We start from the raw sequence: 16,173 nt of genomic DNA on the forward strand, positions 1-16,173 counted from the left end.
CAGGATGTCCCTTTGTATTGTTTATTCAAGAGCAAACCATGTCTTATATATCTTTTTTGTTTTAATTAATTTACTTTTTAATTGAAGGACAATTGCTTTACAGAATTTTGTTGTTTTCTTGTCAAACGTCAACATGAATCAGCCATAAGTATACGTATATCTCCTCCCTCTTGAGCCTCCCTCCCTCTCTCTCCCCATCCCACCCCTCTAGGTTGATACAGAGCCCCTGTTTGAGTTTCCTGAGCCATACAGCAAATTCCCATTGCCTATCTGTTTTACATGTGGTGACATAAGTTTCCATGTTACTCTGTCCATACAGCTCGCCCTCTCTTCCCCTCTCCCCATGTCCAGAAGTCTGTTTCCTTTGTTTCTCCACTGCTGCCCTGCAAGTAAATTCTTCGGTTCCATCTTTCTAGATTCTGTATATATGCCTTAGTATACTATATTTATCTTTCTGACTTACTTCACTGTATAATAGGCTCTAGGTTCATCCACCTCATTAGAACTGACTCAAATGTGTTCCTTTTTATGGCTGCGTAATATTCCATTGTGTATGTGTACCACAGCTTCTTTGTCCATTCATCTGTTGATGGACATCTAGGTTGCTTCCATGTTCTAGCTATTGTAAACAGTGCTGCTGGGAACAATGGGATGCATGTCTTTTTCAGTTTTGGTTTCCTCAGTGTATATGCCTAGGAGTGGGATTGCTGGGTCAAATGGTGGTTTTATTGCTAGTTCTTTAAGTAATCTCCATACCGTCTTCCATACTGGCTGTATCAATTTGCATTCCCACCAACAGTGCAAGAGGGTTACCTTTTCTCCACACCCTTTCCAGCATTTATTGTTTGTAGACTTTTTGATGGTGGCCATTCTGACTGGTATGCATGATCTCTCATTGTCGTTTTGATTTGCATTTCTCTAATAATGAGTGATGTTGAGCATCTTTTCATGTGTTTGTTAGGCATCTGTATGTCTTCTTTGGAGAAATGTCTGTTTAGGTCTTTTCCCCGCTTTTTTATTGAGTTGTTTGTTTTTCTGATATTGAGTTGTATGCGCTGCTTGTATATTTTGGAAATTAATCCTTTGTCAGTTGTTTCATTTGCTATTATTTTCTCCCATTCTGAGGGTTGTCTTTTCACCTTGCTTTTAGTTTCTTTTGCTGTGCAAAAAGCTTTTAAGTTTAATCAGATCCCACTTGTTTACTTTTGTTTTTATTTCCATTACTCTAGGAGGTGGGTGTGGAGGATCTTGCTTTGATTTATGTCATTGAGTGAAGAGCATACCATGTCTTTGAAAACACTAAAGTCAAACAAAATATATGAGCCTAGTAGGGTCCAGTCATCTTTGGGAAGGAGATTGGTTGCATTAAGCCAGTGTATTTTAATCTGTGGTTGTGACCCTGAATGCTGTGACCCCATTTAATTGATGTTTGACCAGCATTTTTTAGGGGAATGTAATAGAAAAATCTCAGTGTGCATTTCATATGTATAATGTTTTACATTTTTTGGTTTCAATTATGTGAATGTTAAAAGCAATATGTGTACTATGTTAGAAAATGGAATAGAAAATGTAGTTCTTATAGTTGCTTAAGCTCCAAAAACTAGACAACTACTAATTTAGGCAACTTTAGAAGGAAAAGGAGGGATCGATCGTGATACATAACTCACAGAGTGAGCAAACACCACCCAACTATTTTTTATAGTCACATGTACACATGTGAGCATGCATGCATGTGCGAGCATATGCATATGTTTGCATATGTGTGAGGGTGCATGTGTGTGATCTGATTCTGTCACAATGTCTAGGATGCAGTGTCCTTCCTTCTAAGAATAAGAAGTCATAATGTTCAGTTGCTCAGTCATGTCTGACTCTTTACGACCCCATGCACTACAGCACGCCTGGCTTCCCTATCCTTCATCATCTCCTGGAGTTTGCTCAAACTCATGTCCGTTGAGTTGATGATACCATCCAACCCATCTCATCCTCTGTCACCCCCTTCTCCTGCCCTCAATCTTTCCCAGCATCACGATCTTTTCGAGTGAGTCAGCTCTTTGCGTCAGGTGGCCAAAGTATTGGAGCTTCAGATTTAGCATCAGTCTTTTTAATAGCATTCAGGGTTACTTTCCTTTAGGATTGACTTGTTTGATCTCCTTGCAGTCCAAGGGACTCTTAAGAGTCTTCTCCAACACCACGGTTCAAAAGCATCAATTCTTTGCACTCAGCCTTCTTTATGGGCCAGCTCTCACGTCCCTACGTGACTACTGAAAAATCATAGCTTTGACTATATGGACTTAGGAATTTATTTAAGGAGATGTTTTTTATGTGTTAATTTCAGAAAATCCAATGGGCAGACCTCTAACCCTACATCAAGGTTCTGGAAGATGCAAGAGATGCTCTTCTTTCCATTGACTGAAAACTGTAAGTATAGCCTTAAATTTTTTTTCAAGTTATTGTACCTTTGCCAAGTGCAAGCTGGTTAGCTTTCCAATAGTAGCATAATTTTGCATGCTACGATGAAGAATTAGTGTTGCAGGGCCACCCCAGACAGGTCATGGTGTAGAGTTCTGACAAAAAGTGGTCCACTGAAGTAGGAAATGGCAAACCACTCTAATATTCTTGCCTTGAGAACCCCATGAAAAGTATGAAAAGGCAAAAAGATATGACATCAGAAGATGAGCCCCCCCCCAGGTTGGTAGATGTCCAATATGCTACTGAGAAGGAGTGAAATAAGTACAAAAAGAATGAAAAAAGGCTGGGCCAAAGAGGAAATGATGCCCAGGTGTGGATGTATCTGGTGGTGAAAGTAAAGTTCAGTGCTTTAAAGAACAATATTGCATAGGAACCTGGAATGTTAGGTACATGAATCAAGGTAATTTGGAAGTGGTCAAACAGGAGATGGCAAGAGTGAACGCCGACATTTTAGGAATCAGTGAACTAAAATGGATGAGAATGGGTGAATTTAATTCAGATGACCATTATGTCTACTACTGCAGCCAAGAATCCTTTAGAAGAAATGGAGTAGCCCCCATAGTCAACAAAAGAGTCTGTAATGCAATCTCAAAAATGACAGAATGATCTTGGTTCATTTCCAAGGCAAATCATTTGACATCACAGTAATTCAAGTCTATCCCCAACCAGGTTCTAATGTCAAAGAAGCTGAAGTTCACCAGTTCTGTGAAGACCTATAAGGCCTTCTAGAACTATCATCAAAAAAAGATGTCCTTTCATCATAGGTGATTGGAAATCAAAAGTAGGAAATCAAGAGATACCTGGAGTAATAGGCAAGTTTGGCTTTGGAGTACAAAATGAAGGAGGGCAAAGGCTAACAGTATTGTCAGGAGAACACACTGGTCATAGCAAACACCCTCTTCCAACAACCCAAGAGATGAGTCTACCCATGGACATCACCAAATGGTCAATATAGAAATCAGATTGATGATATTCTTTGCACCCGAAGATGGAGAAACTCTATATAGGCAGCAAAAAGAAGACCTGGAGTGGACTGTGGCTCATATCATGAACTCCTTATTGCAAAATTCAGGCTTAAATTGAAGAAAGTAGGGAAAACCACTAGGACATTTAGGTATGACCTGAATCAAATCTCATGATTATACAGTAGAGGTGGTGAATAGATTCAAGGGATTAGATCTGATAGACAGAGTGCCGAAGAACTGTGGATGGAGGTTTGGAACATTGTACAGTAGATGGTGACCAAAACCATCCCAAAGAAAAAGAAATGCAAGATGACAAGTTGGTTGTCTGAGGAGACCTTAAAAATAACTGAGAAAAGAAGAGAAGTGAAAGGCAAAGGAGAAAGGGAAAGATATATACCCAGCCTATTGCAGAGTTCCAAGAATAGCAAGGAGAGATAAGAAAGCCTTCTTAAGTGAACAATGCAAAGAAATAGAGGAAAACAATAAAATAAGAAAGGCTGGAGATCTCTTCAAGAAAATTGGAGATACCAAGGGACCATTTTTTACTAGAATGGGCACAATCAAGGACAGAAATGGCAAGGACCTAGCAGAAGCAGAACATATTAAGAAGAGGTGGCAAGACTACACAGAACTATACAAAAAGGTCTTAATGACCTGGATAACTGTGATGGTATGGTCACTCACTGAGAGCCAGACATTTTGAAGTGTGAAGTCAAGTGGGCCTTAGGAAGCATTACTATAAGCAAAGCTAGTGGAGATGATGGAATTCCAGCTAAGCTACTTCAAATCCTAAAAGAAGATGCTATGAAAGTGCTACACTCCATATGTCTGCAAATTTGGAAAATAGCAGTGGCCACAGGACTGGAAAAGGTCAGTTTTCATTCCAGTCCCAAAGAAGAGCAATGCCAAAGAATGTTCAAACCATGATGTTATGTGATCATTTCACATGCTAGCAAGGTAATGCTCAAAATCCTTCAAGCTAGGCTTCAATGGTACATGAACTGAAAACTTCCGGATATATCAAAGTAGCTTTAGGAAAGACAGAAACCAGAGATCAAATTTCCAATATCCACTGGATCATAGAAAAAGCAAGGGAATTCCAAAAACATCTGCTTCATTGACTATGCTAAAGCCTTTTACTGGGTGGATCACAACAAACTGAGGAAAATTCTTAAGAAGTTGGGAATACCAGACCATTTTACCTGCCTCCTGTGGAACTTGTATGCAAGTCCAGAAGCAACAGTTAGAACTGGACATAGAACAATGGACTTGTTCCAACTTGGGAAAGAAGTACATCAAGGCTGTATATTGTAACCCTGCTTATTTTACTTATATGCACAGTACCTCATGGGAGGTGCCAGGCTGGATGAATCATAAGCTGGAATCAAGATTGCCAGGAAAAATATCAACAATCTCAAATACGCAGATGATACCACTCTGATGGCAGAAAGTGAAGAGGAACTAAAGAGCCTCTTGTTGAGGGTGAAAGAGGCGAGTGACAAAGCTGGTTTAAAACTCAACATTCAAAAAACTAAGATCATGGCATCAGAAAACGAATTTCATGGCAAATAGATGAGAAAAAGTGTAAACGGTGTCTAATTTTATTTTCTTGGGCTCCAGAATCACTGCTGATGGTCAGTTTGATGAAATTCACTTTCATGACTGCAGTCATGAAATTAAAAAATGCTTGCTCCTTGGAAGAAAAGCTATGACAAACCTAGACTGCATATTAAAAAGCAGAGACATCACTTTGTCGACAGAGATCCATATAATCAAAGGTATGGTTTTTCCAGTAGTCATGTGCAGATGTGTAGGTTGGACCATAAAGAGAAGGCTGAGTGCCTAAGAATTGGTGCTTTTGAACTGTAGTGCTAGAGAAGATTCTTGAGAGTCCCTTGAACCATAAGGAGATTGAACCAGTCAATCCTAAAGGAAATCAACCCTGAATATTCATTAAAAAGACTAATGCTAAAGCTGAAGCTCCAATACTTTGGCCACCTGATACGAAGAGCCTACTCATTGGAAAATACTCTGATGCTGGGAAAGGTGGAGGGCAAGAGAAAAAGGGGGCAACAGAGGGATGAGAGGGGGTGACAGAGGGATGAGATGATTAGATGGCATCACCGACTCAGTGGACATGGGTTTGAGCAAACTCTGGGAGATGGTGAAGGACAGGGAAGCCTGCGGTGCTTCAGTTTATGGGATCACAAAGAGTCAGACACAACTTCGCAACTCAACAACAACAACAACAAGTTAGTAACGGTCCTTGGCTCTTCAGGGGGCAAATTTCCTGCATATATTTCCCTAATGGATTCCTGGAAAAGCACTGTTATTGCCTTAGGTTTCCAAACAAAATGAAAAAATGTTTTTCCTATCAACCTTCAATGTCTCATATCTGGTAACAAGCTAAGTGAAGGAAACAAAGCAGCCAGAGCTCAGGGATGCCAGCTAAGTCCTTGCGCAGGGAGATGAGACACGGTGACGTTGAAAAACCGAGAGAAAAGTTTTCGCCTATAAGTGTAACATTTACTAATATTTTTAAGGTGCAAAAAAAGAGAGACAGTGATGTGAATGACAGGCATCTTCTTCTTCTGAGGTCTGCTTTGCAGCCCAGGAACTTGATCGGTTTAAGCAGTATGCTTTACAAGGTTGAGGACCTGGACTCCATCTCCTCCAGCACAAAGCACAGACCCTTATCTTCGGTAACATGGGATGCTCTAGTCAGTTTTTTGTAAGTCCACATGGTTAGCCATAGGAGGCTTTAATTATCACCCCTTCCGAGGAAACAGATTTCCACCACCTCTACCATCATCACGTTGAAAACAATCAGAAGCGTATATGCTCCTGATGCTTTGTGCAAAATGCCAGGCAACTCGTAGCAGTTGGCTTGAAAATGAATCCACACGACAGGCATCTGACAGGCAGATGGCTCCGCAACTTTCTCACGGGAGAGAGAGAGCAACAGGAATGCTCCATGCTTGAGGAACGAGAACATGTTCAAAACAGAACAGGGAACTGCCGCCCACTTCCTTCATGTAAGTTTGGAAGGCTTTTTTTTTTTTATTGATTTGAAGGCTATCACCCTGAACTGACATGGTTCTGCAATTGCAGTGTTAGGTTTACCTGGCCATATCCTGACACTTGGATAGAGGTTTATCTCAAGCTGGGGGCTGCTAATTCTTCCAAAACCTTGGTTTCTGGGAGTTGTTTATTCAGCAGTAATCTACAGATTCTCTGGTCTTTACTTGACTGAAAGAAATGAATCCTCAGCATTTTTCATTATAAACATTATATAATGCCCTGGGAGAGAATACAGCAGCAAACCAGGCAGACAGTGTTCCCAGGGGCACCAGGACCCAGTGAAATGCCTGGCACACCTTTGGCACTTACTCATCGAGCGAATACACAAATAACGACTGGGCTGAGCTTGTCAAGTTCACAGTAATGTTTCTTCTCAATGCTTTGCGTCTTTGCAACCACAGACTTCTGTCTCATCTTTTAGCCACAGTTTTAATTTTTCTTGGCCAATGTTATACTTGAATTTGATTCATAAACTAAAAATTATGGACCATTATAAATATCTTAGAATTTGTCTCTGGGTACCTTTTCCTGGCCAAATCTTTATAGTCAAGAGATGTCAAGCCACACTGCACTATCCCCAACTTCCCTGCAAAGACTTACTAAAATAAAATAAAATTGTCTTATCCGAGTTACAAAAACAGAAAAAGTTATGAAATGTTCTGCTGTACAAATGCAGAATTATATTAATAATGTAGTGTTAACTTAGTTCCTCAATTGTAGTATCATGCTGAACTTTCACATATTGCCATTTTTCTTATTCATAATAGTTCAATTACTAAGGAATTACCTTTCAATTAATAATTACTGAAAATCATTATAAGACATCAGTTTTTATACACAATTATATCATTGCTTGAGAGTCCCCATTTTCAAAAGAAAATTTATAACACCACAGTGAAAAACAAAGAGAAATCTCATTTTCGAAGGTAAATGTAGTAGTCTAAGTAGTAGATAATTAAGGAGCTTATATAGCATATGCTATTATTATCATTCTCAATGGCTGAATACTAATGAGTTTAACTGCCTTTGAGCTATATATTTTTAAATATGGGTAGAAGGTACAATCTCACAGTAAATTTAAATGGCTTATTAAAGGCCTTTACATGGCAACAGTGTCATGTCAGAGATGAATGGTGTTTCTAATTTGCTAGCCACTTGGGTCAAGTTTTCTTGAAGCAGGAAGCATATTTATATAAGTAATCATCACACAAACAGCCTTTTGGGAAAAGCTGTTTGTGAGCGTTTAACATTTTTGAAGTATGCTTTTGTATATCTTCTAAATGAGCATTTTATAGGCATTGGGCCAAAGCGCTTTAAACCCACAATCCTTAACTCAAGCATAACTGCCTGAGTGCAGGAAGATCCATGGGGCATGGGGTCTGGGTTTGAGCCCCTTTATATTTGAATAACACTTTTAGGGACCTTGCTATTTAATGTGTGGGGGTGGACTGGATAGGCAGCAGCATCTGCAGCACCTAGGAGCTTGTAAGAAATGGGAAAACTCCACCACAGACCCACTGAACCATAATCTGCAGTCAAACAAGATGCTCTATGGTTTGTAAGCAGTGCCCCGAGACCCCAAACCTGTACTTTCTGGTGCCCACACACAGGTCATGGTGTCCCTTTCTCTTTCCTTCTCATTTCTAGAATATCCTTTTTGGAGAACAACATTCTCTCAGCCCATGCTTCCCCTATCTTATCACTCCCACACCCACTCCCCAGACCCAAATGAACTTTGCAACACCTGACAACCTGATTTTTATCAAGAACCCACTTCTGCTCTCCACCTGACATCATCCAAGGGCTTCCTGCTGCTGAATGACCAGGGGGATCTCAAGACATTGTAACAGCTCCTAAGGCTGTGCCTTCATTCTGCTCTCCTGTGCCTGAGCCTCCCACAATCCTCCCAGTGGGATTGTGCACTGAAATCCCACTCGAATCCAGTCAGCTTCCCCTTGCCATTGGAATCCCTTCTGTTCTTGAGAGAGGATTTCTTCATCCATGTTTCCACTCATGGAAAGCTGCCTTCCTCCAACCTAGCCATCAACTTTTCTGCTGACATTCGTGATGGATTGAAAGGATGAGAGGGAATCATGCCAGATGTTCGGGGGACTCACAGGCAGGGTTTACTCTGTAGAGGGAATTGCATGCAGTTACTCCCAACCCACTTGGCAGCCCCCTGCTCATACTTCATTTGGCCCCACCCATGCATTGAGAGGCTCAGCCAGCAGCAGATGCCCAGAGGCAATTGGACTTCCAAACCAGACCCAGACTGGCCAGCCAGCTGGCCCCTAAAAGCCATTTGGTCCCTCAGTTCCAAACTGTGCCAGGACGAAGGGCTCTAAAAATAGTGAACTGGGCATTTAGAAGCGCGTTACAGGTTTAGGCCCTGTGGGCCAGGGGTTAGCACGGCCAATGGTAAAGGGTACAATCTGGGGTCAGCCAGGTGAGGACCCCTTCAGATTCCTCTGGAGTGGTCAGCACCCACAACAGATTTCTTTAATCAGAGGAGACTGGCAGGGGGAGAAACAAGATGGCTTTCTGGCCGAAGTGAGTCCGAGGACCGAGTTTAGACCTTCCGTTCTTCTTGAGACCAACGAACCAATGCTTCTCTGCATGCTTCTTGGATATGTAGGTGTTGTAATGGTTTTCCTCCAACCTTTCCAGGAACAAACATTCCTCATTGGGTGTCTGCTAAAAAAAATAATAAAACCAGAGAGAGTAGAATAATTAGTGAGTGGTTTTCGGTGGGGTTCCTCTGTTTACTAGTTGTGTGACCTTGGGCAAGTTAGTGAGGCTCTCGTGCTTCACTTTTTTTTGTTCATTGAAGCAAATACTGGGAAAATAAGGGAACCTGTGCCTGAGGCTAGAAATGAGGACTTCGGTGAGCCTTCAGTGTGCGTCTGCTGTTACGCAAGCTCTTCTCGCATCTGTTGTGCTCAGGACCCTGCACTCTCCCATGGAGGAAATCCTGAATGACTTTAAGTACCTCAAGCACAAGGCTGAATCTTTTGTCTCTGTGGAGACCTGACACCTAGGTTTGACCGTGAGAAACATCCAAAATAGGTGAGACCAGATTGTGATGCTGTGGGCCCTTCTTAGGTGTGATCCTGAGGAGTAAATGAAAGCTGCCGATTTTACTTTACACCCTGGTGATTTTCACTAACAACATCAGGATTTTACTTTAGTGCTATTGTGAACATGCTGCTGCTGCTGTACTGCTAAGTCGCTTCAGTCGTGTCCTACTCTGAGCGACCCCATAGACGACAGCCCTTCAGGCTTCCCCGTCCCTGGGATTCTCCAGGCAAGAACACTGGAGTGGGTTGACATTTTCTTCTCCGATACATGAAAGTGAAAACTGAAAGTGAAGTCGCTCAGTCGTGTCCGACTCTTCCCGACCCCATGGACTGTAGCCTACCAGGCTCCTCCATCCATGGGATTTTCCAGGCAAAAGTACTGGAGTGGGTTGCCATTGCCTTCTCCATTATGAACATGAGTGCACAAAATATGTCCTGAGCACAAAACACATCCTGAACATAAAGGGTTTTTTTTTTTTTTTTAATGAAAATAACTTTATTTGTTGCTACTTATCAAAAGAATGGTACTTGTAAAAATCACAGCTTCACTTTAAAAACAGAAAGAAAAAAAAAAATCACCCCAAAGCATATCCATTCAGATATAGGCATCTGTTAACAGTTGATGAACTTCCTTCCATACATCTTTATGTATGAGCATACAGAGACTAGATAGGCCATATGGATATAGATTTAGGATGTTATCAAAATGGCATGTTATCTCTGCTGTTTTAAAAATGGGTGATAAACCTATGAAAACATTTAATCTCACTAGCAAGAAGATGCAAATTAAAAAATGATTTAACTTATGTTGGTTATAATAATCTTAAAAAGATTTACAAGGCTTAGTATTGGGGAGAGTGTGGGGAATAGGCACTTTTACACACAGTTGGTGAGATAAATTGGTGGAAACTTTTTGAGGGGACTTTTGCATATGCTGAAGCTGAAACTCCAATACTTTAACCACCTGATGTGAAGAACTGACTCATTAAAAAAGACCCTGATGCTGGGAAAGATTGAAGGCAAGAGGAGAAGGGGATGAAGAAGATGAGAAGATTGGATGGCATCACCAACTCGATGGACATGAGTTTGAGCAAGCTCTGGGAGTTGGTAACAGACAGGGAGGCCTAGCGTGCTGCAGTCCATGGGGTCGCAAAGAATTGGACACGACTGAGTGACTGAATTGAACTTGCATATGCATCAAAATTTAAAGTATTCATTACCCTTGACTCAGTGATTTCCCTTCTAGGGATTGACACTTCTGAGATAGTTGAGCCAGTGTAAAACTATATTTTCAAAAGCTGTTCTTTGAAATATTGGCTATAATGATAACAAGGGAAACAATATAAGTACCCATGGAAAGGTGATTGGTTAAGTGGAGAGTGGTATGTCCACGTGAAAGGATCCAATGCAACTGTCAGTTTATTAACTGGATAGATAGTTAAAACATTTTAAATTGTGCAATTACATTGAAAATATCTACCAACAATTACTTTTCTTTTTTTTTTTTACTAAAATGCATGTTAGAATGGGAGGGATTCCAGTTCTTGGCACTTTCTATTTGTCAAGATTTCAGAATACATTAATTATGTTTGGACATAAGACAGGAATTTTAAAATACATGTGCTCTGTATTGACTTAGCTCCAATTCCAAGTCATGTGATGTCTGTATTATCTCTTCACTCAGCAGCGATTGGCAAGTCCCTTTCTGGTGGTTTCCAGTCCTATTGTTTATTCTCTACTGGTGAGCATGTTTGTCTGTATAGACTGTCAGTCCTTCTGAGGAAAGAGATGGAATCTTGTCAGCCTTGTGTCTCCTCCCCAACACAGAGAACTTGCACATAAGAGGTGCTCAGCAAGTAGGTGATGAATGTACTTTCATTCTTGAGTTCATTTGAAGTATTCAGTGAGGTTATCTCTGATTAGTAAGGAACTACATAAAAAGATTATACAGTGAAAGTGACAGATAGATTCAAGGGATTAGATCTGATAGAATGCCAGAAGAACTATGGATGGAAGTTCCTAACATTGTATACGAGGCGGTGATCAAAACCATTTCCAAGAAAAAGAAATGCAGAAAGGCAAAATGATTGTCTGAGGAGGCCTTACAAATAGCTGAGACAGAAGAGAAGTGAGGCAATGAGAAAAGCAAAGATATACCCATCTGAATGCAGAGTTCCAAAGAATAGCAAAGAGAGATAAGAAAGCCTATCTAAGTGATCAATGCAAAGAAATAGAGGAAAACAATAGAATGGGGAAGACTAGAGATCTCTTCAAGAAAATTAGAAATACCAAGGGAACATTTCATGCAAAGATGGGTACAATAAAGGACAAAAATGGTATGGACCTAACAGAAGCAAAAGATATTAAGAAGAGGTGGCAAGAATACACAGAAGAACTACACAAAAAAGATTTTCATGACCCAGATAACCACGATGGTGTGATCACTCACCTAGAGCCAGACATTTTCGAGTGTGAAGTCAAGTGGGCCTTAGGAAGCATCACTATGAACAAAGCTAGTGGAGATGATGGAATTCCAGCTGAGCTGTTTCAAATCCTAAAAGATGATGCTGTGAAAGTCCTGCACTCAATACGTCAGCAAATTTGGAAAACTCAGCAGTGGTCATAGGACTGGAAAAGGTCAGTTTTCATTCCAATCTCAAAGAAGAGCAATGCCAAAGAATGCTCAAACTACCTCAGAGTTGCACTCATTTCACATGCTAGCAAAGTAATGCTCAAAATTCTCCAAGCCAGGCTTCAACAGTACATGAACCGAGAAATTCCAGATGTACAAGCTGTATTTAGAAAAGGCAAAGGAACCAGAGGTCAAATTGCCAACATCCATTGGATCATACAAAAAGCAAGAGAATTCCAGAAAAACATCTACTTCTGCTTCATTGACTATGCTAGTCTTTGACTGTATGGATCACAACAAACTGTGGAAAATTCTTAAAGAAAGGGGAATACCAGACCACCTTACCTGCCTCCTAAGAAATCTGTATGCAGGTCAAGAAGCAACAGTTAGAACCAGACACAGAACAACGGACCGGTTCCAGATTGGGAAAGGAGTGCATCAAGGCTGTATATTGTCATCCTGCTTATTTTACTTATAAGGAAGTACTTCATGTGCAATTTGGGCTGGATGAAGCACAAGCTGGAATCAGGATTGCTGGGAAAAATATCAGTAACCTCAGATATGCAGATGACACCACACTTATGGAAGAAAGTGAAGAAGAACTAAAGATCCTCTTGATGAAGGTGAGAGAAGAGAGTGAAAAAAGCTGGCTTAAAACTCAACATTCAAAAAACTAAGATCATGGCATCCAGTCCCACCACTTCATGGCAAATAGATGGAGAAACAATGGAAGCAGTGACTGATGTTATTTTCTTGGGCTCCAAAATCACTGCAGATGGTGACTGCAGCCATGAAATTAAAAGACACTTGCTCCTTGGAAGAAAAGCTATAACAAACCTAGACAGCATATTAAAAACCAAAGAGATTACCTTGCCAACAAAGGTCCGTCAAGTCAAAGCTATGGTTTTTCCAGTAGTCATGTGCAGTGTGAGAGTTAGACCATAAAGAGAAGGCTGAGTGCCTAAGAATTGGTGCTTTTGAACTGTAGTGCTGGAGAAGATTCTTGAGAGTCCCTTGAACCATAAGGAAATCCAGTCAATCCTAAAGGAAATCAACCCTGAATATTCATTAAAAAGACTGATGCTAAAGCTGAAGCTCCAATACTTTGGCCACCTCATAACAATGAACTTACTCATTGGAAAATACCTTGATGCTGGGAAAGATTGAGAGCAAGAGAAGAGGGCCACAGAGGACGAGATGGTTGGATGGCATCACTGACTTAACGGACATGAGTTTGAGCAAACTCCGGGAGATGGTGAAGGACAGGAAAGCCCGGCATGCTGCAGTCCATGGTATTGCAAAGAGTTGGACACGACTGAGTGACTGAACAACAACAACAGCAGCAGTGTAATAGGAGGTATTCTGCTCCTTATTCATCTCTAGTCTAGTGCAGTGACAGCTGGATGAGAAACTTTAGACCATTTTGGAACAAGATAGGATATAGATGTCATATTTGATTAGGCGACTCTGCTGCCTCTGGAGGAACTTACCCAGACATTACTGTCTGATGCACATCATCGGGGTGGGAGGAGGTTGGCAGTGTTGGACGCAGGTGGGTTATCCACTCTCCTGCAGGGAGGACTCACCCTATGACAGCCCTCCGTGGGTGTCAGGCCTGGGTGCTGTGATGAAGCTGAGGACGGCCACGTCCCCCACCTGATGTGTCTATTACACAAGAGCAGTTGACACACACAGAATTGCTGAGTCACAGGCTGAGTCAGAGGCCAAATTGGAAATGCTCTATCTGTGCTTCAACCAGGATTTGTCAGCACTTACTGTGCACTTCGTGCAGTGCCATGGGCCTGAGGATTAACAGCTGATTCATGCCTCTTGTTTTAGTTAATTTTTTATATTTAGCATGAAAAAGAATGAGGTGAAAGTGTTAGTCACTCAGTCATGTCTGACTCTTTGCGACCCCATGTCATGCTTTCCCCCAATTACGTAGGCGACAGATACCCACTATAGAAAATTTGGAAAATACAAAAAAGCATTCACGTATTATAAAGTTATCCATTCACCATTCCCAAAGATAAATATATTAATGTTTTAGAGCCTTTCAAACTTTAAAAAAAATAAATATGTACTTTCCACGTATAAAAATTTGTATCTGGATAAATAAATACCTACTATTGGCTAAGAGCATGGGGCAGAGCTCTGAGATATTTTAGAACTTCGCTTCATCAATGAAGGCAGATGAAAATTAAAATGATACATTAAGATCACCCTGGGCATATTTCAGGTGAATCAGTGACATCCAAGACTATGGTTAGAGAAGCAGGTATTTCAGTCCTAGAGGAAATGGGATTTAGGGGTATTCTCCATCAAAGTTTTATACAAGTAAGAGAAGGCTATAATAAACATCAGGATTGACTTAAAGAAAGAAAAGCCATAAAACTGTAACATATGATAATGAAGGTAAGGAATTTGTAAAGCAGTTGCCTTATAGCTGTCATTGCTCCATGTGTATGGATTCTGTGTGTTGTCTTTCTGACTCTCCTGACCTATGTAAGTATGCGGTAATAACTGTTCATCACTGTCTTTGCTTGAGATACAGCTCAGAGTAGGTGAGTAACTTGCCAAACTGGCAGAGATATGAGATTAAGTTATGAGTCTGAGACTGATTGATGGATTGGTCTATTGATTTCATTACAAATTGGAAGATCTGCCTTAAAAAAAAAAATCTACTCTCACTTTCAGTCACGGCCTAGCTCCAAACCCTTTCAAGTTGTCCAAATCAATCTGTATTTAAGCAAACAGCCTACAGGAGTCAGCTGTTCCTCCGATGGTCTCATCTGCTGAGCCCTAGTGGGCAGCATGAAAAAGATGAACTGTGTTCAAATCCCTAGCCCTAGCTGAAATTCCAGCTTCAAGAAAAAGTTTGAATTGTCACTTGGCAATTTGATTTAAGTTAAAGGGAGCCCGGGACTGAAATTCCCATGCTGGCTGCCTTTTGGTAGATGTCTTCATAAAAGGGAAGAAGGGGGTTTGGTGAAGCCTTAATGTTCAGTTGTTAGGCTACAGAGAAGGGATTATTGAAATCCGGAAATAATTCCAAAACGTGCAACCATTGGCTTTAGCTCTCTCAATTTAAATCGTTTACCAGAGAGATGAATAGGGACAAAATCAAATTGCCCCTGTTTCCTTCCTTTCTCAGAAAGATCAGTATGTACTGAGTCAGACATGTGTAAAGCCTTAAGTAAAAGAGGGAAGGAGCAGGATTTTAGCCACTGAATAAGCTCTTAGACTGTGCTTCTCCAGGGCAGGGATGTGTCTATTCATTACCCTCCCCACTCCCACCCCTGCCCCCCACCCCTGTTTGTTGAATTAACTTATTAAACTTTTTATCCTTTTAGGTGACCCTTCCAGAATAAAAGGACTGTTTTAAAAGTTTTATGTATGACGTATCAACTGCGAGAGTCTGGGCTCTGCAGTTTTTATAAAAAGCATAAGAGACATACCTATATAACCCATGGCACATGCTCAGGAAGCATTTTTGGAATGAATGAACGAATGAATGAAGTGGGATTGGGTATTCTGGAGCAAGTGACTGGATGAGTTACTAAAATTTCAATCAATGTTTTCTCTTTGTCTATGTGATAATATGTTGGAGTATTTTGAGAGAATACCGCAAGAAACTCTTATGTTTGTGCCTAAAATAAGGCAGTGTGGAGGGTGGGAATCCTGCTGGAAAAAATAACAAACAGAGACTAATTGATGCTTTATAGTTTGCATCACTCCATGTAACAAGATTTCTGGAAACCTCAAACCTTGGCTGAGTCTGGAAGCATGTCAGCCTCATACTTACTGAGCCGTACAAAAGCCCGTCGGTGTCCATGGCCAAGAACTGGCCAGTCTCCGTACTCTTAATATACACCTCCCCTATGCTTTCCGCACAGAGCTGCAGCTGAACTGAAATAAAAATAACACGAGCAAAAGTAAATAAACACTA

General features: G+C 40.9%; 2 protein-coding genes across 17 annotated transcripts in view; one reads left to right on the top strand and one right to left on the bottom strand.

Moving 5' to 3' along the window:
* The window catches only part of LOC109562158 (uncharacterized), a 446,088-nt gene that overhangs the window by 265,559 nt on the left and 164,356 nt on the right, over positions 1-16,173 (top strand). For 6 of the 10 annotated variants that reach the window (XM_070792108.1, XM_070792111.1, XM_070792106.1 and 3 more), the window contains one exon: positions 2,336-2,418. In XM_070792108.1, coding sequence (XP_070648209.1) covers positions 2,336-2,418 — 83 coding nt within the window. Of the gene's footprint in view, positions 1-2,335; positions 9,246-16,173 lie in introns of those variants that run through there. The other 4 variants (XM_070792109.1, XM_070792113.1, XM_070792116.1 and 1 more) reach the window with 1 other exon arrangement.
* FGF1 (fibroblast growth factor 1) overlaps positions 5,939-16,173 on the bottom strand; it is a 107,030-nt gene continuing 96,795 nt past the window's right edge. For 5 of the 7 annotated variants that reach the window (XM_019965155.2, XM_019965152.2, XM_019965154.2 and 2 more), the window contains 2 exons: positions 16,030-16,133; positions 5,939-9,209 (listed from right to left, as the gene is read on the bottom strand). In XM_019965155.2, the coding sequence (XP_019820714.1) occupies positions 9,015-9,209; positions 16,030-16,133 (299 nt within the window). In that variant the 3' untranslated portion in view covers positions 5,939-9,014. The remainder of the gene's footprint in view (positions 9,210-16,029; positions 16,134-16,173) is intronic. The other 2 variants (XM_019965156.2, XM_019965157.2) reach the window with 2 other exon arrangements.

This window comes from Bos indicus, chromosome 7 (assembly GCF_029378745.1).
Source record: "Bos indicus isolate NIAB-ARS_2022 breed Sahiwal x Tharparkar chromosome 7, NIAB-ARS_B.indTharparkar_mat_pri_1.0, whole genome shotgun sequence".
Lineage (NCBI taxonomy): Eukaryota > Metazoa > Chordata > Mammalia > Artiodactyla > Bovidae > Bos > Bos indicus.